Source organism: Somniosus microcephalus, chromosome 4 (genome assembly GCF_052327205.1).
Source record: "Somniosus microcephalus isolate GS21.2 chromosome 4, FLI_Smic_1.0, whole genome shotgun sequence".
NCBI lineage: Eukaryota > Metazoa > Chordata > Chondrichthyes > Squaliformes > Somniosidae > Somniosus > Somniosus microcephalus.
The window spans coordinates 227,918,728-227,945,336 of record NC_140990.1 but is presented as its reverse complement, the minus strand read 5'-3'; the positions used below and the strand labels follow the sequence as shown (position 1 = coordinate 227,945,336).

General features: G+C 42.0%; 1 protein-coding gene across 1 annotated transcript in view; it reads left to right on the top strand.

Annotated features, from left to right (window-relative positions):
- The window catches only part of LOC147120252 (uncharacterized), a 168,065-nt gene that overhangs the window by 57,533 nt on the left and 83,923 nt on the right, over positions 1-26,609 (top strand). Inside the window, exons 13-34 of the mRNA XM_085985897.1 lie at positions 345-398; positions 7,778-7,822; positions 7,940-7,993; positions 10,164-10,262; positions 10,373-10,417; positions 11,142-11,240; positions 11,843-11,896; positions 15,833-15,940; positions 18,324-18,377; positions 18,487-18,585; positions 19,384-19,437; positions 20,863-20,961; positions 21,354-21,407; positions 21,895-21,948; positions 22,671-22,724; positions 23,235-23,288; positions 24,701-24,745; positions 24,831-24,929; positions 25,024-25,131; positions 25,242-25,295; positions 25,410-25,463; positions 25,776-25,829. Of these exons, the coding sequence (XP_085842023.1) occupies positions 345-398; positions 7,778-7,822; positions 7,940-7,993; positions 10,164-10,262; positions 10,373-10,417; positions 11,142-11,240; positions 11,843-11,896; positions 15,833-15,940; positions 18,324-18,377; positions 18,487-18,585; positions 19,384-19,437; positions 20,863-20,961; positions 21,354-21,407; positions 21,895-21,948; positions 22,671-22,724; positions 23,235-23,288; positions 24,701-24,745; positions 24,831-24,929; positions 25,024-25,131; positions 25,242-25,295; positions 25,410-25,463; positions 25,776-25,829 (1,494 nt within the window). The remainder of the gene's footprint in view (positions 1-344; positions 399-7,777; positions 7,823-7,939; positions 7,994-10,163; positions 10,263-10,372; positions 10,418-11,141; positions 11,241-11,842; positions 11,897-15,832; positions 15,941-18,323; positions 18,378-18,486; positions 18,586-19,383; positions 19,438-20,862; positions 20,962-21,353; positions 21,408-21,894; positions 21,949-22,670; positions 22,725-23,234; positions 23,289-24,700; positions 24,746-24,830; positions 24,930-25,023; positions 25,132-25,241; positions 25,296-25,409; positions 25,464-25,775; positions 25,830-26,609) is intronic.

Below are 26,609 nucleotides of genomic sequence, written 5' to 3'. Positions count from 1 at the left end.
TGGTACCATTCATCACTATAAAGGCCTCTAGAATATTATAAATACCTATTGATTGGTTATCAACTAACCTTGCGCAAAACCAATTGGTCAACATAGAAAGATCATACAAACATTTCCTGCAAAATTATCAACACTATTACCTTCCAAAACAGATTGTTACAAAGCAAGTACACTGAAGATGTACTTACTCTCCAAAGAATTCATGAAATAAAACCTCATGCACAAGAATGCGCAGCTACTGAGAATATCTTTAGATGTATTTTTAATTGTGTCCAGAAATATTGTAAATGATTCCCATTGTATGTTTGATGTATTAAACTAACCCTGTTCAATATATGTTCTAGGGTTTTCCTGGTCTACCTGGTGAAAGAGGAGATTCTGGGCTACGTGGTGCTACTGTAAGTATCGTCACTAACTGCCCCAATAAATGGATCTCATAACTGTTACTGGTTAACATCACAGAGAACAAAATGGATATGCAGAAGTTGAAAGCTAACAGGTCACAGGAATCAAAAAAATGTTAACCTCAAATAATTCATTCAACAAAAAAATCATTTTAAAGTCTTGATGAGACATTAAATTGAAAAGAGGTTTGTTCCTTATAGTCATACTATACTGGTCTGGTAATATAAGGTGGCACTGCTGAATTATGGAATACTAACAAGAATGTTCATAACAGCTATGGTTGGCAGTGCACAGTGATATGATGCAAATTAGCGTTTGCATTGCACCAAGGTAACTTTGAAACATGAACACCCTCTAGTGCAGTTCCTTCTTCAGGTTTATCAAAAATTAACATTTTTTAAATGGAGTTAGTTCAGTAGTCATCAGAAGAATGTTTCCCAGGGTTAGCACAATATTCTACTACATCAGCTCTTTGTTGTATGACACACATGTTATAAGAACTAGAATGTTAATTTCATATCTAAAATCATTTAAAAATGGACACACGTGTATCCATCCCAATTCATATCAAAATGAATATTAAAATTTTTAGGATTGGGAAAAGACCAATGTGTGTCAACTGTGGCTCAGTGAGTAGCACCTTTGCCTCTGAGTCAGAAGGTTGTGGGTTCAAGTTCCACTCTAGAGACTTGAGCACAATAATCTAGGCTGTCACTCCACTGCAGTACTGAGGGAGTGCTGCACTGTCGGAGGTGCCATCTTTTGGATGAGACGTTAAACCGGGGCCCCATCTGCTCTCTCAGGTGGACGTAAAAGATCCTATAGCACTATTTCAAAGAAGAAGAGCAGAGAAGTTATCCCCAGTGTCCAGGCCAATATTTATCCCTCAATAAAACAACATGATTATCCGGTCATTATCACATTGCTGTTAGTGGGAGCAAATTGGCAGCCGTTTCCAACATTATAACATTATAACAGTAACTGTACTTCAAAAAAGTACTTCATTGGCTATAAAGCACTTTGGGACATCTGGGGCTGGATTTTCCTAAGCCCCTGGAGTCGGGTTGGAGGCGTGCGGGCGATAAAAATCGGAGATCCGGGGGGTCCCGACCCCATCCCGCCTCCAACCCGCCTCCATGTCAATTTCATAGGAGTCGGGTTGCCGACAAGTGCTGGAACCCGACTCCCAGAGGCGGGAAGGGATTAAAGGCAATTAAACTGCCTGTTAACAGGTAGTTAACAGGTAGTTTTTTGCCTATTCGCGATTTTTATTGCTGGTTTGTGGGCTTCCCGACAGCTCCAAACCACGAAAAGTTTTCGAGGCGGGACGTGGGTCTGAGGTCTTGGAGGGGTCGAGATGCCCAGTGTTCAGGTGAGTGAGGGGTGCAGGAGTGCAAAGGTAAGTGTTTTGCAAGTGTTTAAAGTGTTTAAATAAATTTAACTTACTTTTACTTACCTTTACAGGAGTCCTGCATTCCGGTGTCGGGAGTCGGCTGCAAGAACCACAGAAGCTCCGATTTTTAAAAAAAAATCAGCTTCTTGGTTTCTGCAGCAAAATGATTTTAAAGTTATCCTGAGAAAGGACTGAGGCTGAATTAGCAGTTTTTCAGTGCTTGACAGCTTCAAACAGCTGTTAAACACTGATATTTCATCTGCCAAAAGCTTTTGACAGATGAAATGTCAATCTCTGACGTCACCTGTTGCCGGGTGGCCCTTAATTGGCCTGCTGAGCCCACAGGGCGGGCTCAACAAGGTCAATCAGAGGAAAATCCAGTGGGTTGGCCACATCTCCATGGAGGCGGGACAACAAGCCCGAATGTGGGTTTCCCACCTCCAACCCGCCCCCGTAGCAAAATCCAGCCCCTGGTGTTTGTGAAAGGCGCTATATAAATGCATGTCTTTCTTTAAATAGACCCAACAAGAAATAATTTGCATTTATGTGGCACCTGTCCTGTCCTTAGGATGTCCCAAAGTGCTTCACAACCAATGAATTACTTTCATTCACAGCTGTAAACAAACTAAACAGTTAATTTAAGGATAGAAAACAACAAATGAAATGCATGATCCATTAATCTGTTTTGGTGGTGTTGGCTGAGAAGGAATGTTGGCCAGGGCACTGTAAGAACTCACCCTTCTTCTTCAAATAGAGCCATGGGATTTACATCCACCTGATCCACCATGACAGTCAAACAGAGACTCAGGGCTGGATTTTCCTTGTGGAGGCGGGATGCCGACGGGAGAGCTGTTTTTATTTTATTCGTTTGTGGGATGTGGACGTCACTGGCAAGGCCAGCATTTATTGCCCATCCCTAGTTGCCTTTGAGAAGGTGGTGATGAGCCGCCTTCTTGAACTGCTGTAGTTCATGCGGTGAAGGTACTCCCACAGTGCTGTTAGGGAGGGAGTTCCAGAATTTTGATCCAGCGACGATAAAGGATCGGCAATATACTTTTAAGTCAGGATGGTGTGTGACTTGGAGGGGAACTTGGAGGTGGTGGTGTTCCCATGTGCCTATTGCCCTTGTCTTTCTAGGTGGAAGAGGTTGCAGATTTGGGCGGTACTGCTGAAGAAGCCTTGGCGAGTTGCTGCAGTGCATCTTGTAGATGGTACACACTGCAGCCACGGTACACCGGTGGTGGAGGGAGTGAATTTTTTAGGTGGTGGATGGGGTACCAATCAAGCGGGCTGCTTTGTCCTGGATGGTGTCGAGCTTCTTGAAAGTTGTTGGAGCTGTGCTCATCCAGGCAAGTGGCGAGTATTCCATCACACTCCTTACTTGTGCCTTGTAGGTGGTGGAAAGGTTTGGGGAGTCAGGAGGTGAGACACTCGCTGCAGAATACCAAGCCTCTGACCTGCCCTTGTTGCCACAGTATTTATGTGGCTGGTCCAGTTAAGTTTCTATTCAATGGTGACCCCCAGGATGTTGATGGTGGGGATTTGGCAAAGGTAATGCCGTTGAATGTCAAGGGGAAGTGGTTAGACTCTCACTTGTTGGAAATAGTCTTTGCCTGTCACTTGTGTGGCACGAATGTTACCTGCCACTTATCAGCCAGGTCTAGTTGCATGCGGACATGGACTGCTTCATTATCTGAGGAGTTGTGAATGGCGCGGAACCCTGTGCAGTCATCAGCGAACATCCACATTTCTGACCTTATGTTGGAGGGAAAGCCATTGATGAAGCAGCTGAAGATGGTTGGGCCTAGGACACTGCCCTAAGGAACTCCTGCAGCGATGTCCTGGGGCTGTGATGATTGACCTTCAACCACCACAGCCATCTTCCTTTGTGTTAGGTATGACTCCAGCCAGTGGAGCGTTTTCCCCCCCAATTCTCATTGACTTCAGTTTTACTGGGGCTCCTTGATGCCACACTCGGTCAAATGCTGCCTTGATGTCCAGGGCAGTCACTCTCGCCTCACCTCTGGAATTCAGTTTGGCGGTTTCCGGTCCTGCTCCCATCTGCAGCCACTCTCTCAAAAAGATTTCCCGTAGATTGGCCTTGTTAAGCCCGCCCTGCAGGGTTCCTGGCCAATTAACAGGAAGTGTGTCTGATGACATCATTTGATGACGCGTTATCAGCCAGTTTCCTTAAAGGGACCACGGCCACATTGAGTGTGCCAGTTGTGCTCTCAGTGTCCTGCAGCATTGAGGTGCTGCAAACACTGACCAGCACAGCACTAAGGTACACGTCTGCACCCAGACTCTCCCATGACTTCCTCCACATGCTTATGGTGGGAGGCACTGCAAGCAGGGGGATTCTCTACCCTTCCCACGGGTGGAAGAGACCTCCCCAGGAGATCAACGCAGCCTGGTTGTACATTGCACAGGAGGACACAAGCAGGGATGTCGTCAGGAGTGCCTAGCTGCAGTGGCGCTAACCTTTCAATGATCTCAGTCGATCACAAAACGTTACTGCAAAGCCACACACAAACTGGTGTCAACCTGGCGCATCATGTGGCAGACAGGGTGTACAGCGTCAAGTGAAGTAAATCTGGCCATGGTGATGCCATCGCTGGTCTCCCGGGCAGCAATGTTGTCGGGCTGATGCCCTGTATTCTGTGCAGCATCAGATGATGGCAGAGAAGGTTGGTGATGTTGTTGGTGATGTCGGTGTGCCTGGTGATGGGGCTGATCGTGGAAGGATTCAGAGGACCAAGGTGTAATTTTTCCAAGGGCACCGATGTTGCTGCAATAGATGGCAGCTGCAGGTGAGATGACAGAAGAGATCTGTGAATGGTGAGAGAGGTTGTTCCAATGAGGTGGCACTGGATATACAGTTGGCTCAACACTTAAAGCTAAGTAAATCTCTGGGGGAGAAATTGGGTGAGTAGCGCCACCTGTTAGCGCCTAAAGAGGCAGTCAGTGGCTGTAGCGCCACTGGCTGCATCTCCGGCGATATTCAGTAGGGGCGCTAATGGTGGCGTTAGGCATTTGCGCTGCGCCGCCACCGATGACGTCATCGGTGTGCGCAGCGCCCCATTCGTGCCCCGTTCGCGATATTTGGTAGCGAACGCCGCAGTTGCGCCGCTCGCTACCCGCGCCCGGTTCATGGGGCCTTACTGTGCCGGCAGCGGCGCAAGTTAAGGTGGAGGTGCGGGGCGGCCGCCTGCCAACACCTCCATCCCCGGCCTGCTAACCACCCCCCACGCGGCATTGCCGGCTGTTTCCCGAGGGCCCGGCACTTCTCCTTGGTGCCAGGCTCATTTGCCGGCACTCGCGAGCGGGGATCGCGCTGTTGCAGGCACCTCCCCCTTAACAGTGGGAAGAAGGCCTGCAGTACCGCAGCGTGCCGTGCCGCAGCATGTGGCGCTGCGGCACGTTGTGCTGCAATAATCAGTTTCAGCGCCCTAAGAGGGACGCGGAGCGCCTTGAGCCTCGCCCCGTCTCCCTCGAGGGGCACTGAAACTGAATTTCTGGCGATCGGTATCACTCTGATCGCTGCGTTAAATCCTGCGCTCAGCCGACTTTTGCGCCACTTTGGCACCCCAACCCAATTTCTGGGCCTATATGTCTTAAAAATGTAGTAACCAACAGTTTCTGAGCTCTGAAACTGACCATCTGCAACATGGCATCCTTATACCACTTCTGCAGCTCTCAGGTTATCAGGGCAGACTCAACTCAGGACAGAGTGAGCTGGCATGTTCCCCGAGCAGTGGGTAACCTGTGGGGTGCACGTAAAATTGCAAAGTAGGCTCAAAATAGCATTAAATTGGCTGTTAACAAGCCATTTAATGATCTAAATTGTCTCCCCCGCCGCTTGGTGTCGGGTCAGTTCACTACTGACAGTCCCGACACCTGGGAGATTCGCGTGGAGGTGGGTTGATTGCGGGTTTCCTACCCATTGTCAATCTTTACTATTTTGACAATGGACCCGACTCCAAACCCGCCCTCTGAGCGCTGGCAAAATCCAGCCCTCAGTTTAGAATCTCATCAGGAAGAAAACAAACCTTGTCACCATAATTCTGAATCCATAGTCTCCCCAGAGATGAATCTAATTGTCTCCAGCATCCATTCATATGTTTCTTGTCCACAGCCTTCTCTGGTAACTTCCAAAAATTTATTACTGACACTATCTTAACAATTGGAGCAGCAACAACAAAATACTAAAAAATGAGTAAATTGTACTTCTACCGGTGATTTTCTGAACAGTATAGAGACAATTTCCAAATGCTTGCTCCAGGAGAAGGTTCCTTCCCCACCAAAAGTGCATATCATGAAATTGAGCAGACAATTTCCTGATATCCACGTCTAATGAGTGAAGCGCTGAGCCTGGAGCGCACATCTGGAAAATCAACCCTTATATCTAAATCAAAATATTAAATGAATCAGCAGTGATAGTCACAATTGTGTGCATTTTATTTATTTCAACACTGTACATCACCTTAATACTCAACAGTGCAAAAAATACATGTCACACTAACCGTATACGGCCGCAAGAAGTTATGTAATCACTCTGGCTCTAAGTATTTGTGCACATTGAATAAAGATACAAGATACACTTCTGCTCAAAAACAACTGATTGCCAGTGCTGAATGTGCCAATGCACGTGAGCAGGTTGCTTATACGTTAAATAAAGCGGGTGATCCCCACATCACCAAGGTCGATCGTGAGTGCTTGCATTCCTGAGGAGGACGCAAGCTGCAATGGATTGTGCTAATTTCAGGGGTTGCCATGGACCCCATGGAAACATCCTCTCAGTAGGCCTTCCATAAGAGGGCCAAAAAACTTGCATCTTTCACATATCTTCGGGGTCCCAAGGCCCAGGCCTAGGTACACAAGGCCAGCCCCACTTCCTCCAATCAGCAGGTTATTATGCCTGCCTTCTCTCTGCATAACAACCTGCCACTGATCCGCCAGTGGATGCAGGAACTCCAGGCCTGTGCACCCTCACCCCCAGCCACACCCCTTCCTACCCAGTTAGCCATGTCTGTTACAAGGCCCCACAGAAATTGTCAGGGAAGACGTGAGGGGAAAAATTGGGTGGCGGCCATTTTAGTGCCCCAAAAACGTTAGCGCCCCTCCGCTGTAAATTCAGTAGTAGCCAAGCAGGAGGTGGGTCACTACTGGAAAGCGCACCACCTCCTGCTTGGGGGGCTACTACTGAATTTGACGGCGCTATGTGCAGCAGCGCCACACGTGGCGGCACGTAACTCCGCATCATTGCAGGCCTCCTCCCCTGATTAAAGGGGAGGGGCCTAGTGCTGCGTGCACCGGGGTCCTGCTGGGTCACTGGGGAGCGGGGTGCCATGAAAACAGCCTGGAACTTAAGAGGAGTGCCGAGCTGAGCGACCATGGCCGGCACCCCACATAGAAAAGTGAAAGGGGGCAGGTGCTGGCAGTTGGCCAAAATAAGAATGGCTGCCTGAGACCAGCCCCTTTAAGTAGCGCTGCCGCCGCTGCAAAAATGCTCCCTTCCTGTCAGACATATTGTCCGGCGATAGGTCGGGTGCACAAGGGAAGTTTGCGGCCCGGGCACAAGCGGGGCGCTGCGCACGGTGATGACATCATCTCCAGCAGCGCGGCGGTGCAGGGCACTACCGGCTACTGCCACCCCAACCTCCCGCTGAATTTTGCGGGTGGTGTTAGTGGCGCCACGCCTGGGTGCTAACGAGAGGCGCAAATCAACCCAATTTTTCCCCCTAGGAACATTGCAGGAAAAACATTGAATATTGGTTTCAAACCTACTACCTAGTAATAATAAATTAATGTTTATATCTCTTAACATTTTAAGCAGCCTCGCAATATTTTATTTTTATAATTTATTATGTGATAACACTCTTTACATGGTTATATTCTTCATTTATATTTAAATATGATTCTACACCTTGTGGTATTCCATAAAACAATCTTTGAAGCTGAATGTATTTGCTTTTTTAGGGTTCCCGTGGTAGTAATGGTCACCCCGGCAAAGACGGCCTACCCGTAAGTGATGTTCCGGTCATTTAAGTTTGTTTCTTTTCTATTGCTCATCGGTTCTCTAGTATTAAATCTGCAGCAGAAAACTTTTAACTTCAAACAATTTTTTTAACTTTCACACAGGGTTCCCCAGGTAATCCTGGTACTCCCAGTATCCCAGGTGTCCCAGGCCTTAAGGTATGTTAGCGTGAAGAAGTGGCGTCCATTGCTTAATCAAACATGTATGTCAGTGCCAGTTAGGTTTGTATATACTGTATTGCAATGCAAAAATGTTGAGACATGATTGCTGAAACACAGTCACAGACATGAACTAACTATACCTGTTCTTTATGTGTTCTAGTGATGCTTTGGATTTTCTCCTCAGAGGTTGCCGTAGTATAGCTCTGAACCAATCCCAGTGTCTAAGAAATCCATTCTTGGTGTTAATATAATTAATATAACAATTCTACAGTTCTTTCTTGCTCTGACTTACCAAACAGAGTTTAAAATTGTTGAAAACCACCTCCTCTAAACTCCATAAACAAGTTCTAATAAAATAAAAAGTATGGAAGATGTTGGTAAAAATTACAGAGGTTTCTGTGAAATATAAAGAAATGTTCAGAAATATTTGGGTTTGATGTTGTTGCTGCTGGAAGGATATAGAATGTGTGAAGCAGTAGAAATAAAATTGAACTGAACGAAATAGATAACTAAAGCTTTTCAATGACCACCACCCAATAATTGGCCTCAGAATCATTTTTCAATTTCTGAGTTTAAGATAGATAAAGTCATGCTGATACATAAGAACATAAGAATTAGGAGCCTAATCATATTATGATTTTCTAAGTGCTCTGTTACCAGTTCCTTAATAATGGATGCCAGCATTTTCCCAATGACTGATGTCAGGCTGACTGGCCTGTAGTTCCCTGTTTTCTCTTTCCCTCCTTTCTTGAATAGCGGGGTTACATTTGCTACCTTCCAATCCACTGGGACCATTCTAGAATTTAGATAATTTTGCAAGATCACAACCAATACATCCACTATCTCTGCAGCCACCTCTTTTAGAACCCTAGGATTAGGTTATCAGATCCAGGGGATTTCTCGGCTTTTAGTCCCTTTAGTTTCTCAAGTACTTTTTCTCTACTGATATTAATTACTTTAAGTTCCTCACTGTTATTAGCCCCTTGGTTCCCCATTATTTTTGGTGTGCATTTTGTGCCTTCTACTGTGAAGACAAATGCAAAATATTTGTTTAAAGTCTCTGCTGTTTCCTTATTTGCCATTATAATTTCACCTGTCTTAGCCTCTAAGGGACCAACGCTTGCTTTTACTATTCTCTTCCTGTTTACATACTTGTAGAAGCCCTTACAATCTGTTTTTATATTTCTTGCTAGTTTACACTCATATTCTATTTTCTCCCTTTTTATCCATTTTTGGTCATCCATTGCTGGTTTCTAAAGCTCTCCCAATCCTTAGGCTTACTACTATTCTTCGCAACATTATAAGCCTCTTCTTTTAACCTAATACTCTCTTTAACTTCTTTAGTTAGCCACAGATGGATCACTTTTACTGTGGAGTTTTTATTTCTCAATGGAATGTATATTCATTAAGATTTTTGGAATATTTCTTTAATTGTTAGCCACTGCTTATCTACTGTCATACCTTTTAATCTAATTTCCCAATCTACCTTAGCTAACTCACCTTTCATACTTATGTAATTAGCTTTATTTAAGTTTAAGACTCTTGTTTCTGATTGAAGTATTTCACTCTCAAACTCAATGTGAAATTTTATCATATTATGATCACTCTTCCCCAGAAGATCCTTTACTATGAGATTACTAATTAACCCTGTCTCATTACACAATACAAGATCTAAAATAGCCTGTTCCCGGGTTGGTTCCATGACGTATTGTTCTGGGAAACTGTCTCAAATGCATTCCATGAACTCATCCTCCAGACTACCTTTGCCAATTTGATTTGCCCAGTCTATATGAAGATTAAAGTCCCCCATGATTATTTTATTACCTTTGATACAAGCTCCTATTATATGTTGATTAATATGCTTTCCAATGGTATAGATACTGCTTGAGGGCCTATAAAATACTTCCACCAATGTTTTCGCCTCCTAGATATTTCTTATCTCCACCCATACTGATTCTACTTCCTGATCTTCTGAGCCAAGATCCTTTCTCACTACTGTCCTTATGTCATCCTTTATTATCAGGGCTACCCCTCCTCCTTTTCTATTCTGGCTGTCTTTCTAAATGTCACATACCCTGGAATATTTAGTTCCCAACCTTGGTCACCTTGCAACCACGTCTCCTTTATCAGGAAGTTAATTTTTTTTCTCAACTAACGTCTCTCACAGGGTGACATTGGATCAAAAGGTTCTGATGGTTTTGATGGATTTCAAGGAGCAAGGGGAGAGTCTGGCCCTCGGGGATCCCCTGGAAGTCTAGGCATACATGTAAGCAACTGAATAAAATAGCTCCTCAATTTTATTTTAATACTTATTTTTCATTAACTAGTTTATGCTCAAATAGCTTTAACAGCTCAGTTTTTTAATGTCTTTTCTAGGGGAGTGATGGAAAAGATGGGCTGACTGGCCTTACTGGTTTCCCGGTCAGTTTCTACAAAATACAATGCATTGTACAGCCGACTCAATTATAGTGGTAATGCATGAGGTACATGGTGATGTGACCTCTTAGTTAAAGATAAAAATACTTTAAATGCTGATGTGTTTCATTAATGACCTAAGTGTCCATCACAGGTCCATGTGCAGTGAGTTCTATGCTCCTTAATGTAAGATGACAGGAACTTTTGATGGGCTGATAAATAGGGAGTCATTGCCTCATTTGAGGAAAATTTAGAAAAATATGATAGCTTTCCTAAAATTTCCAGTAAGTGCTGTGGTAGAGCATTCAGCTTAATATCTTACTATTGTTCCATTTTCAATCTGTGTGATAGCTTCTGGATTTTGTATTTGAATCTTGGGAAAATGAATACATAGATATTAGTTAAAATTTTAGGACAGGGAGCAGGGGAGACTGTTTTACAGAGAGGGTTGTGAGGCTGTAGAATGCACTGTCAGAGTTAATGGTTGAAGCAGAGACCCATGACAACATTTAAGAATATGTTAGATAGGTAGTTGAAGGAAAGTGGGAATAAAGGGATATGGGAACATAGTGGACACTTGAGAATAGGAGGATAAACATTAACAAGGATTGGTTGAACTGAACAATCTATTTCCGTGTTATAATATCTATATAATTCTATTTAATATGAAAATATTACACTAGTCTGTTGGCAGCATTTTTCATTTACTCCATTTTTCTTCACACTTTAGGGTCCTTTTGGTATGCCTGGTAATCCTGGTGGTAAAGGTCTTATTGGTTCTCCAGGGCAACCAGGCACTGATGGTACTGCTGGCTCTAAAGGTTCACTGGTAAGACTTATTGTGAACTCTTACTCTTTTGTACTAGTGGCAAGTGGACAGAATGATTTGCAGTAATGACAATATAATGATGATAAACAAGACTTAAAATAAAATATCTACAACACATAAATTAACACAGTATTGAAGTATATACCTAATTCTCAATGTTTGAACCAATTTTTGTTCTTTTAAATATTGTTCTTATGAAAAAGGAAAGATGCACCTTGACTTTCATAATCTTGCTCCACAGTATCTTTATCTTCCATACAAATTGCTTTACAAATCTGAAGAAATGATGAAGTATTGATTGTAAATCAACATCGATATTCTGTGCTACTATTAGTTATCTCATTATACATTCATTCTTCCTTAACTGAGTACAGAAACAGTAATACTTACATTAATTGTAAATTTTTCTCAATGTCCAAAGCTGTCCTTTAGAGGCTTACAAATGAAATTGTTCAGTATGTTTAACCATCCTAATAATTCCAACATTTAAACTCTACCTGGCTTTCACTGTTGTAGAAATTAAATAGAATTTAAACTGGCTCATGCTTCATAGGTTCATGGGGAAATTAAGCTTCTCTAAACATATATATGTCTCTTTTTAGGGTCAAGAAGGTAAAACGGGTGAAAGAGGTAATGCTGGTTCCATGGGCCAACCTGTAAGTCTGAATTCTTCTTGCTTTTTACATTTAGTTTTGGTCAGTAATCCATAAAAGCCATTGGCCCAGAAATTCTGGACGTTTGAGGGCGAAGGGTAAACACCCTGCGCTAGAATGGTGAGGTCTGAGGCACCCCCTGATATTGGACCTCAGATCTTATTATAAAATAGCCAGTGCCACACAACAGCCTGCCAGAGAAGACGAGGTGACTGAAGAAAAATTGGTCTGCTGCAAGTATTGCTGTAGCCCTCAGGTAAGTGGGTTTGGAGCTTGGTCAGGGATGGGGAGGTGGAGACAACACTGAGCAGGAGGTTGATGTTGCAGGTCAGGCCGGGGGTCAGGCTTTGGGTCGGATGGTCTGGAGTAGCGGGAGCCGGGGGTTGGAGATTGGGGGGCTGGAGTCGCAGGGGGCTGGGAGCATGGGAGAGTGGTGGTCGGGTTTGGGGCGTTGGAGATCCCAGTTCGGTGCCAGGGGAGGGAGATTGGTGGTTGGGACAGGAGGTTGGGTGGTGGGAGGAGGGCCAGGGTCAGTAGTGGTGCTGTGCAATGCAATTTCTAGGTCATTGGTAGCCTAGTGATGATGAGTTCAAATCTCAATGCTACAAATTAATGTGAATTCAATAAATCTGGTAATTTTTGGAGTAGCAGTGTAAAAATAACCAGGAAAACCTCATTATTGTAAAAACCTAATTATGGAGCCTGCCACTCCTACATGCAACTCTAATGTGGTTGATTCTCAAGCCACTCAGTTGTGAACTACATAAAAATCGGATCAAATTCCCTATCTAATACCGTTGTGCAAGTGGCTCAAAGAGAAAGCCCATCACAACTTTCTTGAAGAAACCAGAAGTAGGCAGTAAATGTAGCCTTGCCAGTGAGGCTCACAGCCTAAGATCAAATTAAATAAAAACTTGCTCAAACTGCTAAAATCCTATAGTAGAGATAATAAATAGTGCCTTGGAAAATATTTGCTCTAAAACCTTTTATAACCCTGATGTTGAAAAGGTAAGAAATTCACCAGTGATTGCTTACCTAGATTAAGTCCAAACTGTAGCCATTTTTGTACCACCACTATTATCCTGTTGCTTATCTAATCTTTGTGCTAGTATAGGAATACCTTCTCTCCTGGGTTTCTCACACTATACTCCAATCCCAGCCAAGAGCCATCTCACTGCTTCTTCAGAACTGGTTCACAGTTTCAGACCTCTGAGGAATACCTCACCTCAGTGCTGCAACACAGTCAATCTGAGATTGTGAACTTGTGCAGGAAAACTCATTCTCACCAGATCTGCCCAGCCATTGGCCTTAGCAAATAATGGAACGTGTACATTCAGTTTGCGCTGGACTGCATGAGACCCTGTAGATTGGGAGCCCCCGGCCACTAACATGAGCCTGACCGCAATGTAAAAGCAGCTTCTGTCCACTAGAAATTCAGTTGAAGGTCCCCAAATGCTTTCCATGTAGGACAATCTTACTTCCTGGAGGCTTTTATTCTATCATTCAAGGTTGATTTCAAGTCCAGCTGCCAGACATGAAAAGTCAGTGTGTCATTCACTATCGTCATTTAAATTTCAGTTCTTGGTTTCACTAATGTTATGCCAGACCATAAATGGATTCTTCTTCACTTACTCTTTGTAGCTTTCACCCTACTCAATAGCTCAATGTGAGCTACCATTCAGAATGAAGAGGCAATTGTGTTGAACAACCCTTAACAGGGATGAAGAATTGAATGCATGAGTCATCCTGAACTCAGAAGAGAAGAGTTCAGCTTCAGTAAGGAATAGAGGAGATTAGATCCAAAATTTGCCTAATTGCAAAATAATTATGAAGAATTTAATTTGCTCTGTACACTATTTTTAGTGCACCATTTGACACCATGCCATAAATGTCTGCCTGTACTGTTTTAACCAATCATTAATTCAATAGATTAACATCTGCATTAAAATAGCAGACAGAAATTTATACAAACATATTAACCTAAAAATAGCACATAGAGAAAATTAAACCTAAACGTTCCAATTCTGAAAGAAAAAAGAAAATGTGGCAGAATTGTGACAGAGAGCAGAAGCCAGAGTGAAGGGATAATTACTAGTCCTAGCCCTTTTCGGGCTACCCCAGATCAGGCGTATTCCCCAGACGTTCACCTTCAACTAAAGTTAAAGATAGCCGAATTTTATAAGACGCTTAATTGGGTCTAAAGGTTCAGACTATCTCTCCCTAAAGGAAAGGAATGACGTGAAGATGTTACTGTCCTCCGGATAGCACTTTTAATAAGTTTAACTAGACTATAACCTTCCGAATATTATGAGGGTCCAGAAAACACCCCCAGAATTCTGCAACTCCTTACAAAAGAGTGTATAGAAATTGACTTTGCGAGTTTGATACAGAAATACTCTGTGAGACAATTCTAAAAATACATAGATTTATTTAAGAGCCAACATACAGTTAACAGCTTGTGAGTCAATCGCAACATTAACAGTTCAAAATACAATTAGTTTACATTTTCTTTATTCTCAGAGATTCTTATTCTCAAATCTTAACTTTGTTACATTTTTATATTTCTTACTCTTAATACTAATCCAGAATATCCACCAAAATCAAATTAAAAGTACCTTGATCCCCGAGACTGAGTTAAAAACGTAGAAAGCGTGCCTTTGAAGTTGAGAGAATCGCTTTGCCCCTTTCCAGTGCCTTCTGACTGTCTATCTGAAAAGCTCTGTTTTTATACCTTTTTTTAGTGGTTTATCCTTTGAAGTTTTCTGCTGATGTAAGCTAATTATCTCTAGTCATCTTCCTGTTGACTTTTCTCTATACTTACTGCCAATTCAACTGTTAGCTTGCAGACTTCTGTCTGTTGCTTAGGAGTTTCAAAAACTTATCATAAAATACAATATGACAGTAGTATTTATTTGATGCCATTCTTATCGAAGGTCTTCCATCAATTCTAAAACCACCTTAACTGGTTACAACCACAGACTCCTGTCTTCGTGGTGTTCCAAGTTCAATACAAACACCATGTGATTGCTTGGTGCATCTATTGAAGTCATATCTTCAAAGTGTTCTGTTGGTATCATATTTACAACATGTAAATTCAAGACACTTCAACTAGCCATCTTAGTTGGTTATATTATATCATGTTTCCTGTTTCATTTGATGTTACTTTTACAAAGGCACATGGTTTTTTAATATTCTGTGTTCCTGTTCGAAGTGTTAGTTTTTAATGCTTTACTTGGGTCATTTCATTGTGTTTCTCCCAAACTCCAGACCTTCTGGAAGCGCCAAACTGCTATTTCAATAGGGCCATTGTTTTAGTATTTTTTAACCAATTCTCATTTCAAAAGCTTGTGGTGTTTACAACTTTTGTGTTATCAAACCATCCCATCTCAGAAGCCTGTTTGCACAGCTTGTGTCATTGAGACTTTAGATTTTTAAACCCAGTATATCATGTATTAATAAAATCAGAATTCTGTTCATATGATGGTGTATTTTTCTGAAATATGGCTTATTCCTTCACAAAAGGACCAATATTTATAGTGGAAGTTTATTTGTAGTAGTTAAATTCTGGTTGAGAAATATTAATGTTGAACCCTTGATACTTCAGCAAAATGAAAATATTGGCCGGGGATTTCCCCAGAGCTGCTCTTACTCAGCTGTAACTTCGCCAGAAATAAACGGGGTTTCCAAAAACAACAACAAATTGCATTTATATAGCGCCTTTAAAGTGAAAAACATTCCAAGGTGCTTCCCAGAAGAGCAGTTAGACAAAAATTCCAGCAAAGTTACAGCAGTGGAGTGAGAACAGCTTCAAGGAAATTACAGATCATTGCCTCTCTTAATAAACATCCTCTATGCAGTTCGCTGGAAATCCAAACACATATGCTTTAATGCCATAGTCAAATTTTGAACTGTTAAAAAATGGATGTTTCTGCAACCTAGGGTATACCAGGGAGTCCAGGTGGCCGTGGTCCTCCTGGAGAAGATGGCAAAAGAGGCACTGCTGGTGAAATAGGACCATCTGGTCAAAATGGTCAGCCTGGCCAGAGGGTAAGGTAGAATCTATTTTAAAAACAGAAAAATGCATTTCTTGAGAAAATTATATAACAGTTCATGAACAACAGTAGATAGTGGCTGTCAAGATTATATTGAAAATAATTGAAAAAGGCTATCATTCAATAAGTTCGTCTCAAATTATAAGGAGCACTGAAGAGGCAGAAACAGATAAAAAGAGCCCTCGGCCTATTCAGGGAAAAAGTAATTCTGGGAAATTCCTCTCAGACCCCGAAGGCGATTTAAAAAATGAGTCCAGGAGATAACAATGACCATGAGGTACGTTATGCAATATCCCATCTACCTTTTTCATGCAGCAATATCAACCACCTCCAAGAATTGGCTAGCTTTGCTGTGTTTCTGCACCCACTGCACAAGTCAACAACCTATTTCAAAGGTCTGTAAACCTCTGGGAAAAGAGAAACCTCCTAACATCTAACCTAGTTCAATGCATACATAGCTTGTATACATATTCTCTCATTCTCCCTGATTTATCTAATTAAAATAATCTGTCCACATGTACACTGTCTAGTCCCTTCAACATTTTATACACTTCTATTAAGTCTTCCAAAAGTCTCAATTTTTCTAGGGTAAAACAAAACCCAGCTCCCTGAGCCTATCATGATAACTAAGGGTTATTAAACTAGGTATTAATCTAGTGGCCCTTGCCTGCACCTTTTACAGGGCCTTCATATCTCCAACTGTGTGAGGGGACTAGAACTGGGCACAGTATTCTAGATGGGGCATAACCAAGTTATTGTACAAGGACACCATGGTATTCTTTGTTTCACATTGGATCATCCTAGATATACATCTTAATACTCTATTTGATTTTACCTTGGTCTCTTGGGCTTTAGAGACTCATGCACTATATTAGCTATTTTAATTGAGAGCCCAGCACGGTACACATTGGATTAGCATGAGTCCTACCCAAATGCATTACACTACATTTCTTTACATTAAATGCCATCTGCCAGATGTAGGACCATTCCTCATAGCATCTAGATCAGTTTGCCATTTTTTTACTCCTCAAGGGTTCTGACATCAGTACAGATCTTCATGTCATCCGCAAACTTATAGATAACATCGCCACTGCCTTCATCCAGATCATTGATATAAATCTTGAAGAGTAAAGGTCCAGAGACCGATCCTTGCAGGACTCCACTTGTAACTGGTCTCCACGACCAATGCCCGATCCAATCAGCCCTCCAATCCCACATATAGTAACCTATTTTGTGGCACCTTGTCAGAAGCTTTTATATATACTGAATGCAAACTTTTCCCCCTGATTCGTCTTCTAAGTGTAATAACTTAAATTAAACAAAAAATACATGCAATGCTTACATAAAAACATACAAGTTTGTAGCAAATTGCAGCTTGAGACTAAGAAAGAAAACCTTAGCACTGCTTTATCGGTGGCTGCGCTGTATGACCTCAATGTGCTGATTTTTGTGTGCACTAGTTTGTGTAGATACCTCTAGTTCAGTAATGCAAATCTAAACATTATAATCAAAATAACACTACGGCCATGATTTTGCCAGCATTCAGAGAGGTGGGTCAGAGGTTAAAGTCCTATTGATTGACAACGGGTCCCGAACCTGTCGTCAACCCGCTTCCAAACAGCCTTCCCATGTGTCGAGTCCCCTATTAACAGGTAATTGCTAGTAGTGTTCAGCCTGTATTTCGATTTTCCTGCTTCTGGAGTGGGTTTCCTGATGTCCGGACACCACACCAGGTAAGTGTGGCATTATGTTAGTCTGGTCTAATGTTTGTGAAAAGATGACAGCTGCAGAAGTGGTGTGAAGGATGCAATGTTGCACATGGTGAGTTCAGATCAAAGAAAATGTTGGTTACTGCATTTTTAAAACATATACAGATTTCTTTAGCTTACAAGTTTTTTAATCCAACTATATGTCCAGTGCCACCTCATTGGGAGAACCTCTCTCACCAGTGACAGATCGCTTCTGTCATCTCACCTGCAGCTGCCATCTATTCCAGAATATGGAGGGAGTCATTGGAGAGCCTTGGTGCAAGAGCTCACCTTTGTGCAGTGATTATCAGTTTTTTCAACACCTCAATGCTGTCAAACACTGAGAAATCAACTGTCAAAATAAAATTGTACATGGTCCCTATAAGGAAACCGGCAGATGACGTGTCATCAAATGACATCATCAGGCCCGCTTCCTGTTTATTGGCGGGCTTAACTAGGTCAATCAAGGGAAAATCACGTCTGTGGAGTGGAGGCAGCTGGGGGCGGGATCGGAACCCGGAAACCAGCTGACCCGCCCCCATCCCGACACCGAACGCAAAATTGCGGCCTACATGTCAATATTCTTACATTTTGATATCATTGTGGTAGTTTAATCATTTTGTTTCTTAGGGTGTTCACGGTATGCAAGGACCCGTAGGTCCACATGGTCATCCAGGCATAAAGGTTGGAAAATAGTTTTTGTATATTTTTTGAAATTGTTAATAAATTTTCACAATTTTTACAATTTGATGGTTTGAAAATATTCAGTAAAAGGTTGTTTCCATTGTAATAGGGCCCCAGCGGAGGAACTGGTCCAGCTGGTCCAGTTGGTCCTAAAGGTTTTACTGGTGAATCAGGTCAGCCCGGCAACCTAGGTCCCTCTGGCCAGAAAGTAAGAAAACATTTCTTCCCTAAAAACAAAGGGCTAGATTTTCAGTTGCTTGCGCCAGCAGTTAGCGCCTTAAGAGAAGTGATTTTCGGGCGCTATTCGTGTAGCGCCCGGGCGCAGCGCAGTTTGCGCCCCGCCCCAAATTAAGTTGCCCGTTAGCGCCGGCGCAAAGTTTAGCGGCCGCCCGGATGCGCGCGCAGAAAATGACGTCACATCCTCGTGCAACGCCCTTTGGCCGCCCCGAATCCAAACTTCAGTCGGACCGCCCCATTGTGCGGCTGGCGTCCAGAGCGTTTGTAAAATGGAACGCAACACACCCTGGGGAGCGCAAATTAAAGGGCACTCCTCCTGCACTATAAAAGGCGGTCTGCATGTGTTGTGTGGAAGGATCCAGTGTGTTGTTGTGAACGGTGTATTTATGTTTCCGACCACCTCCTCCAACACCACCTCCTCCACCTCCTCCTCCTCCTCCTCCTCCTCCGAAAAAAACACATGCACCCTTCCCCTTTAAGAGCTCACTGGCACCAGAGTGTCTGCCGTGCGCTGCGCCCGAGCTCGGGCGCTGCGCTCTGCACCGCCGGCTTAGCGCCTAAAGATAGTAGTGGAACGCCTCTTTTAGCGCTCCACCAACCTCTTAGGGCGAAGCCACTGAATTTCCGGCAACGGGGCGCTACTTTGGGGCGGGCGCTAAGGTTAGCGCCCCAAAACTGTCTATACTGAAAATCTAGCCCATAGTATACAATGACTTTTATGACAATGACTCTTCTTACTAATTCTCAGCAACTATTCTTTTTTTTCTAGGGGAGCACAGGAAGCCCAGGAAGCACAGGCCACGATGGCAAACACGGTTTTCAGGTAATTGTCAAACAGGGAATTAGAAAGTAAGTAAACCTTGCTTGTTAGCCTGTATACAAAATTGTTACATACCTAACAGCTTTGTGTTGGTCTTCGCATATTTAAAACATGCCAAGCAAACTAGTCTGCGGTATAAACATTGAAGTATCATCAAAGCCTTTGGGTAAGATTTTGTCCTTGCAGACCATTTACAAGAGAAATCCATCCAGTCTTGTTTTTTTTCCCTTTGTAGCCCAGCAATTGCACTTAAATATTATTTTAAATTTTAAATTTATTCTCAGGATTTGGGCATTGTTGACAAGGTCAGCATTTATTGCCCATCCCTAGAAGCCCTTGAGAAGGTGCTGGTGGGCTTTCTTCTTGAATAGCTGTAGTCCGTGTGGTGAAGCTGCTCCCACAGTGCTGTTAGGTAGGGAGTTCCAGGATTTTGACCCAGCGACAATGAAAGAACAGCGACATATTTCCAAGTCAGGATGGTGTGTGACTTGGAGGGGAACTTGGAGGTGATTGTGTTCCCTTGCAGCTGCTGCCCTTGTCCTTCTAGGTGGTGGAAGTTGCGGGTTTGGGAGGTGCTGCCAAAGAAGTCTTGGTGACTTGTTGCCATGCATCCTGTCGATAGTACATACTGCAGCCATGGTGCACCAGTGTTGGAAGGAGTGGATGTTTAAGCTGATAGATGGGGTGCCGATCAAGCAGACTGCTTTGTCCTGGATGGTGTCGAACTTCTTGAGTGTTGTTGCAGCTGCACCCATCTAGGCAAGTGGAGAGTATTTCACTCCTGACTTATGCCTTGTTGTTAGTGGGGAGTCTGGAGGTGAGCCACTCGTTGCAGAATGCCCACACTCTGACCTGTTTATTCATATGTCTCTTCAGCATACCATGTGTGTGACAATGCATCAGGAATTTAGATGTTTCCCCGACTAGCCCATTCAATTCACTGAGGCATAAATCTAACATCATTGCACCTGATTTATGATCCTAAAATGGGCAAAATGATGATGAAGCAAGCTCCAATGAGGCTTTGTGATTCTACAGCATGCCTAACCAGCGGTCCTTGAAGGGAAACTGGAGGCCATCTAAGAAACAGCATGTAAAGGTTTTTCTGCCTTAATTTGGAGCCAGGAGGAACATCAGTGCTGCTCCTTTCTCCACAGTAATGCTACAGACTGTTGCTGGCCCATACTTTCCCCCTCCTATTCGTCTCTCCCCTACCACCAGGAGTCATCTAATGGCTGAGGCTGACATCCAACCCAGATAATTTTCCTCTCAGCCTGACCGCCGAGCTGCATCGGGGCATCCAATTAACATTCACCGGTGATGAGGCCCAATGACCAATATCGGATGGTCCTCAGGCCTGCTTTTTGCTGAAAATAGCGGACAAAAAAGATGACATTTCTTATTTTATGTTCTAAATTTTGTTGCTAGGGTTCGCCTGGAGAGCATGGTCATCGAGGTGATTTTGGTCCGGCTGGACAAAGAGGTCCACCTGGAATTATGGGTTTCCCTGGTACAAGGGGGAATGATGTAAGTGTAACACTTCCTAATGTTACCATGGTGACAATATTCATGCAGATTGATTGGGACAATTTTAACTTAACCTGTCCATCGGAAAGGTGATGGGATCAAGTACAGCTCTAGTTTTACACCCCACTCAATTTTACTCTCTATTGAAGTCAATGGAGAGTGATGTTGGGCGGGGTGTAAAACTGGTGTTCCAACCTATCCTGTCGGTTTCCTGCCTGGTTAACTAAGTTAAAATTATTCTCATTGTTTTGTCCAATCATATTTAAGACAGTTCATAAAAAATCTGTGCAATCACTTTTTTGTGACTAATTTTACTGAAATTTTGGAATTGTGAGTCACATAAAAAGTTCCAAACACCTAAATTAAGATTAAGGTTTTTTTTTTCCTGCAAGGGTGTACCTGGTAGGACTGGTGAGCAAGGAACTGCAGGCAATCCTGGTGTACTAGTAAGTAAATAGTCTTTCATTATCAGTTTAAAAACATACAAAGAATATGCTACTGAATTAAAATAAAACTGATTATTTAGCCACTAAAGAGGTCTTTCAAATTATGAAGGAGTTTGATAGGATCGATGTAGGGAAGATGTTTCCATTTGTGGAGAGTCCAAAACTAGAGGACACAAATATAAGATAGTCACTAATAAATCCAATAAGGAATTCAGAAGGAACTTCTTTACCCAGAGAGTAGTTAGAAGTGGAACACACTACCATGTGAAGTGGCTGAGGCGAACAGCATAGATGCAGTTAAGGGCAGCGAGATAAGTACATGAGGGAGAAAGGAATATAAGGATATGCTGATGAAGTTAGATGAAGTAGGGTGGGGGAGGCCAGTGTGGAGCACAAACACCAGCATAGACCAGTTAGACTGTGCAGTAAATTCTATGTAATTCTATGTAATTGCATGTTGATGCTAACATGTGAACAATATGAACAGGGTCTACCTGGGAAAAGTGGTGAGAAAGGCTTTCCTGGTCCAGATGGCTCTCCCGTAAGTATGAAATTTCATTAAAACATCTGAAAATTCTAAGGGCTGGATTTTGCCGGTGCTCAGTGTGCGGGTTTGGAGGCAGGTCAACTGTCAAAATCGGAATGATTGACAGCGGGTTGGGAACCCACCGTGAACCTGCCTCCATGTAAGTTTCCAGAGTGACAGGTCTGCGAATTCAGAACAGACCTGACACCAAGCAGCAGGGGAGGCATTTAAGATACTTAACTGCTTGTTAAGTGCTTTTTTATTACTATTTTGCCAGCCTTTTTCTAATTTACCACATTTTTAATAGGGTTCACATCATTCAGAGATCACGTCAGGTAAGTAGGTCGGGTTCTCTATGTCTCCTTTAAGGAAACCTGCTGATGATGCATCATCAAATGACGTCATCAGACCCACTTCCTTTTAATTGGCCGGGAACCCCGCAGGGTGGGCTTAACAAGCCCTATTAATGGAAAATCATTTTACAGAGCAGCTGTAGCCGGGAATGAGACCGGAATCTGCCAACCACCTCTTCCACCACGATCCCAACTCTGCTGGCGAAATCGCAGCCTTAAATTTTAAAACACTTGTATACATGGGGATTATGTATGTAATTTTATTCCTGGTTCATCATTATGTAAATGATAGGTATTGGTGCATTGTGGTCTGTTCAAAATACTGCCTTGACTGGGCAGTTTATTTCTGAATGCCAACTGACGAGCGATTACTTCTTTTCTTAGGGTCCAGTTGGTGAAAGAGGAACACAAGGACCTTCAGGTCCTCCAGGTCCACAGGTATAAATCATTTGGTATAACTGATGTACTTATATTGAAAATCCTGTTCAATTGATTCGGTAATCCGTGACATACATATTAGATATTATTTTAATATAATAATATTTTAGGACACTCCGAATAGATAACACACTTTGAGGACAATAGAATTGCTGTGGAACCTTTTCTTAGCCATGTTTCATTCTATTTTTCTTGATTAGACTCATGCAAAAGCTACCCATGCTTAACAGAACCATTTATAACGAGTAAAGCAGTACAAAATGTTTTATTTGTGATAATTAACATACATTATGCCTGATCATATCTTAAATATAACGGTTTATATTATTTGGAGGCATTAGCTTCATGCTATATGCTGTAGATTTTGCTTTTGACAGTTACTTATATCAGGATAGCTATATCAACCTTAGCTGCCACTATTGAGGTTAAATTGAGACTTTATAAAAATGTACTTCGATCAGGCTTCATTATGTGGAACTGACTATAATTACATTTTTTTTAACACATTAGGGTATGATGGGTCCCCCTGGTACTGCTGGTGAAAATGGCAAACCCGGTGAACCAGTAAGACAACATTCAGTATCAATCAATATTTATTTTTATGTCTATTCATGTATCATAGTTCACATAAATACACAACCACCTAAACTGATGCAAACCGACTCTTATAAAAAGTAATGTTTACCCACAATCCATGATTAATAAGTCATCCAAGCAAGAGTAACAAAAGGAAAAATGCAGTAAGTCAAAATATTCTCAACCTGACTCCTAGGAAAATCACGTCTGCTAATGTAAAAAGATTGTGATGGGTGAAAAATAGCAACACTGTCTTGTCTTCAGTTAGGATACTTTCTAACGCAATGCTTAGTAGCAACAATGAATATTTGGGTTCATTTGGACTCATTTTTCACCAAGCTCAAACAGAATCAGTGGTCTTACATCAATGGATCATAAGGAATAGAGACACATAAGCTACCATCAGCAACTGGGGGCTGGATCAACCACTAAATTGCCACTATTATTATTTATATGCAAATGTACAAGTGGTACAATAAAGAACGCAGGCTGCTCCAGCACCACTGTAATCAGGATCTGGGTTGTCTAGATTCAGTCTGCCATTTGCTGCTTTGGTTTCCCCTGTCTGTCACTAACCAATCGCATATCAACTGTGCTGCTACGCCAGGGATTACCAAGTATTAAAATACTATTTTTGTTGTGGCAGTTATAAGTGTGATGGTGATAATATTCTGAATAGGACACTCAACATGGTAGCACAGGCACAGAAGGACATGTTATTCGCTTGGACATGCACACCACTATGTATTTTGAAGTGTTTTGGTCCTATCAAACCTAAGTAATCTTAATTGGGTGAAATCTAGGTGTTCAATAATAAAAGTCAAAATGGTTCAGTTCATAATCATAATCAACTTTATTGTCATTGTTAGTGCACAAGTGCAGTACAACGAAATGTAGGCTTTATTTTAAAAACAGAAAATAACATAATTTAATGAGTAATCTCCATAAATTTATTGGATTAACTGCCTATTGTAGCAAAGTGCTAGTTTAATTTTTTTTTTAAATACAGATTGATGTTAATGGTAAAGAAAATCAGGCCTGGTGTAAAACAAACCGCTGATTTGCAATGAGCCTATTTTACGTTACTGGTGTAGACCAATTTCACATCCATAGCTTTCTAAATCTATAGGGAGTTGTGTTTGTGCACTGAAGCAGGAGCATAGAATGTGACGAGGCTAACTAGCTAACTAACATGGGCTAACTAGCATTCTCTCCTTATCTATTACTTGTATGGATTTCCAAATAGGTAAATAAATCCTGTATATTTGTTGCATGTAAATCCATGGATGAAAACTCACCATTTTGCTCACACTCATTTTCATTTTACAGCAATACAAACAAGACACCTTTGTTGATTTTTATAGCAGGAACTAATTTTTTTTAATGTTTCCTTGCAACAGGGTACATCTGGTGAAAATGGTAACCCAGGTGGGCAAGGTCCAAAAGTAAGTCCAATGATCCTTGAAGAAAAAAATATTTATGTTTTGAAAACAGCCATTTACTAATACTTCAAATCTCTGTTGCATCCAGGGTGAGCCTGGTACCACAGGTGAACAGGGATTCCAAGGGGCTCCAGGTCCAAAGGGGTCACAAGGCCCTAATGGCAATGTTGGACCTGATGGAGGCTTGGTAGGTAGTAATATTGAAATGTTTTTCAACAGTATTATACCACTAGAAAGTACTGAGATGTACTATTTCTTGACGGAATTATTTTAAATATTAGGGTCCTACTGGTCATCCAGGCCCTCAGGGCCCAATGGGCCCTACAGGACTATTGGGTATGCCTGGTGGAATAGGATTTCCAGGGTCACAAGGTCCAAAAGGTGAAAAAGTGAGTGTGCTGTCCATTTTGAACTTTTACTCAATAAAATATTGCTTCGAATTAAGCATGTTCAAGAGCTGTTAAACGTAAACAAAATAAAAGTGTCTTTATTCTAACAGGGAGATGCTGGTCCGAAAGCATCTAATGGCCCAGTTGGTAAAGGTGGTGTCAGAGTAAGTATAAACTATTCTGTTTAAAAGTAAATGCTTAGTAAGTACTGTTTTATGATTCGCATTAACTTATTCAATTTTATATCTTATGTATATACTATTTCCGTTTTCACACAGGGTTCTCAAGGCCCAATGGGTCCACCAGGGCGTTATGGCTCCAGAGGAGAAAGGGTACATCTTGTTTTACCTATTCATATATTTTTAGTTATATTTACTTATCAATTAAGAACCATCAGGCAAAAGTTAGTGTGAACAAAATGCTTAATATAAGACTGTAAAATGCCTGTAATATTAACAAATAGCATGTCACCTAAAGTGCAGCAAGTAACACAAGTCTTAAAAATGACATATCAAGTAGTTGATTCATAACATCTTTCACTGTTGACATGTGATCATTAAGCTAGTGCTTGGTGTACAAAGAATTCTTCTTCAGATCACAGCTTTTTATTTGCAAAATGGTGATTGCTTTCTCCTTCTTTCTAGGGTGAGCCTGGCTCAGCTGGTTTTCCTGGTCCAGCAGGATCTAGTGGTGCTTCTGTAAGTAAAATATGAGAAAAATGTATAACATAATGAAGGAAGCAAGTTTCATGTGGTGGACAGATCATAAGTGGGAGTGAAGGATGGGAGCTTTATTGCTTCCGGATACTGAAGAATTACCAAAAGTTATCATACTTTTTAAAAGAATGGAGACAATTCTGGGTGAAAATCTACAGAGGAATGAAACTAATAACAGACAGTATTAAAGAACTGGTTGTGGAATAATTTGGGACAAAAATAATGTAATTGAAAAGGAAATCCACTAATTTGGGCATAAATTGATATGATGACAGGTATCTTTCAAAAGCATAAGATAAGAAAATCGAGGCTCAAACAGAACTGCGTCTTAACAAAGTATTAAAAGGAGAAACCAGGAGAGGGGTGGCACAGTGTTGCACTATTTATTGGAGCACCAATGCATGAAGCAGTCAGACACAGGTTCAACACTCCAAATCTCAACAATACCATAAAGCAAACTCTTAAAAAAAAACTGAGTGAATATTGACACCACTGTGTCAGCCAATGAGTTGGAGGCAGGGCGAGACTTGTGGTTTTAATTTACAGAGTCTTCAATCTCATGACTGAAACTACAGTAGAGTCTCCCAAGTATAGCAGGATTATTTCTCCAGAAAAATGTACTGAGTGGAGGATAGTTACATAATGCAAATGATGTATGTAAAATCAATCCCAGTTACTTACAGCAGACTCCAGGCATGATTGGTGGGGGAATTACCCAATCAGCTCCATTATGGGCAGGACTTGTGTCACTTTTGGCAGCCA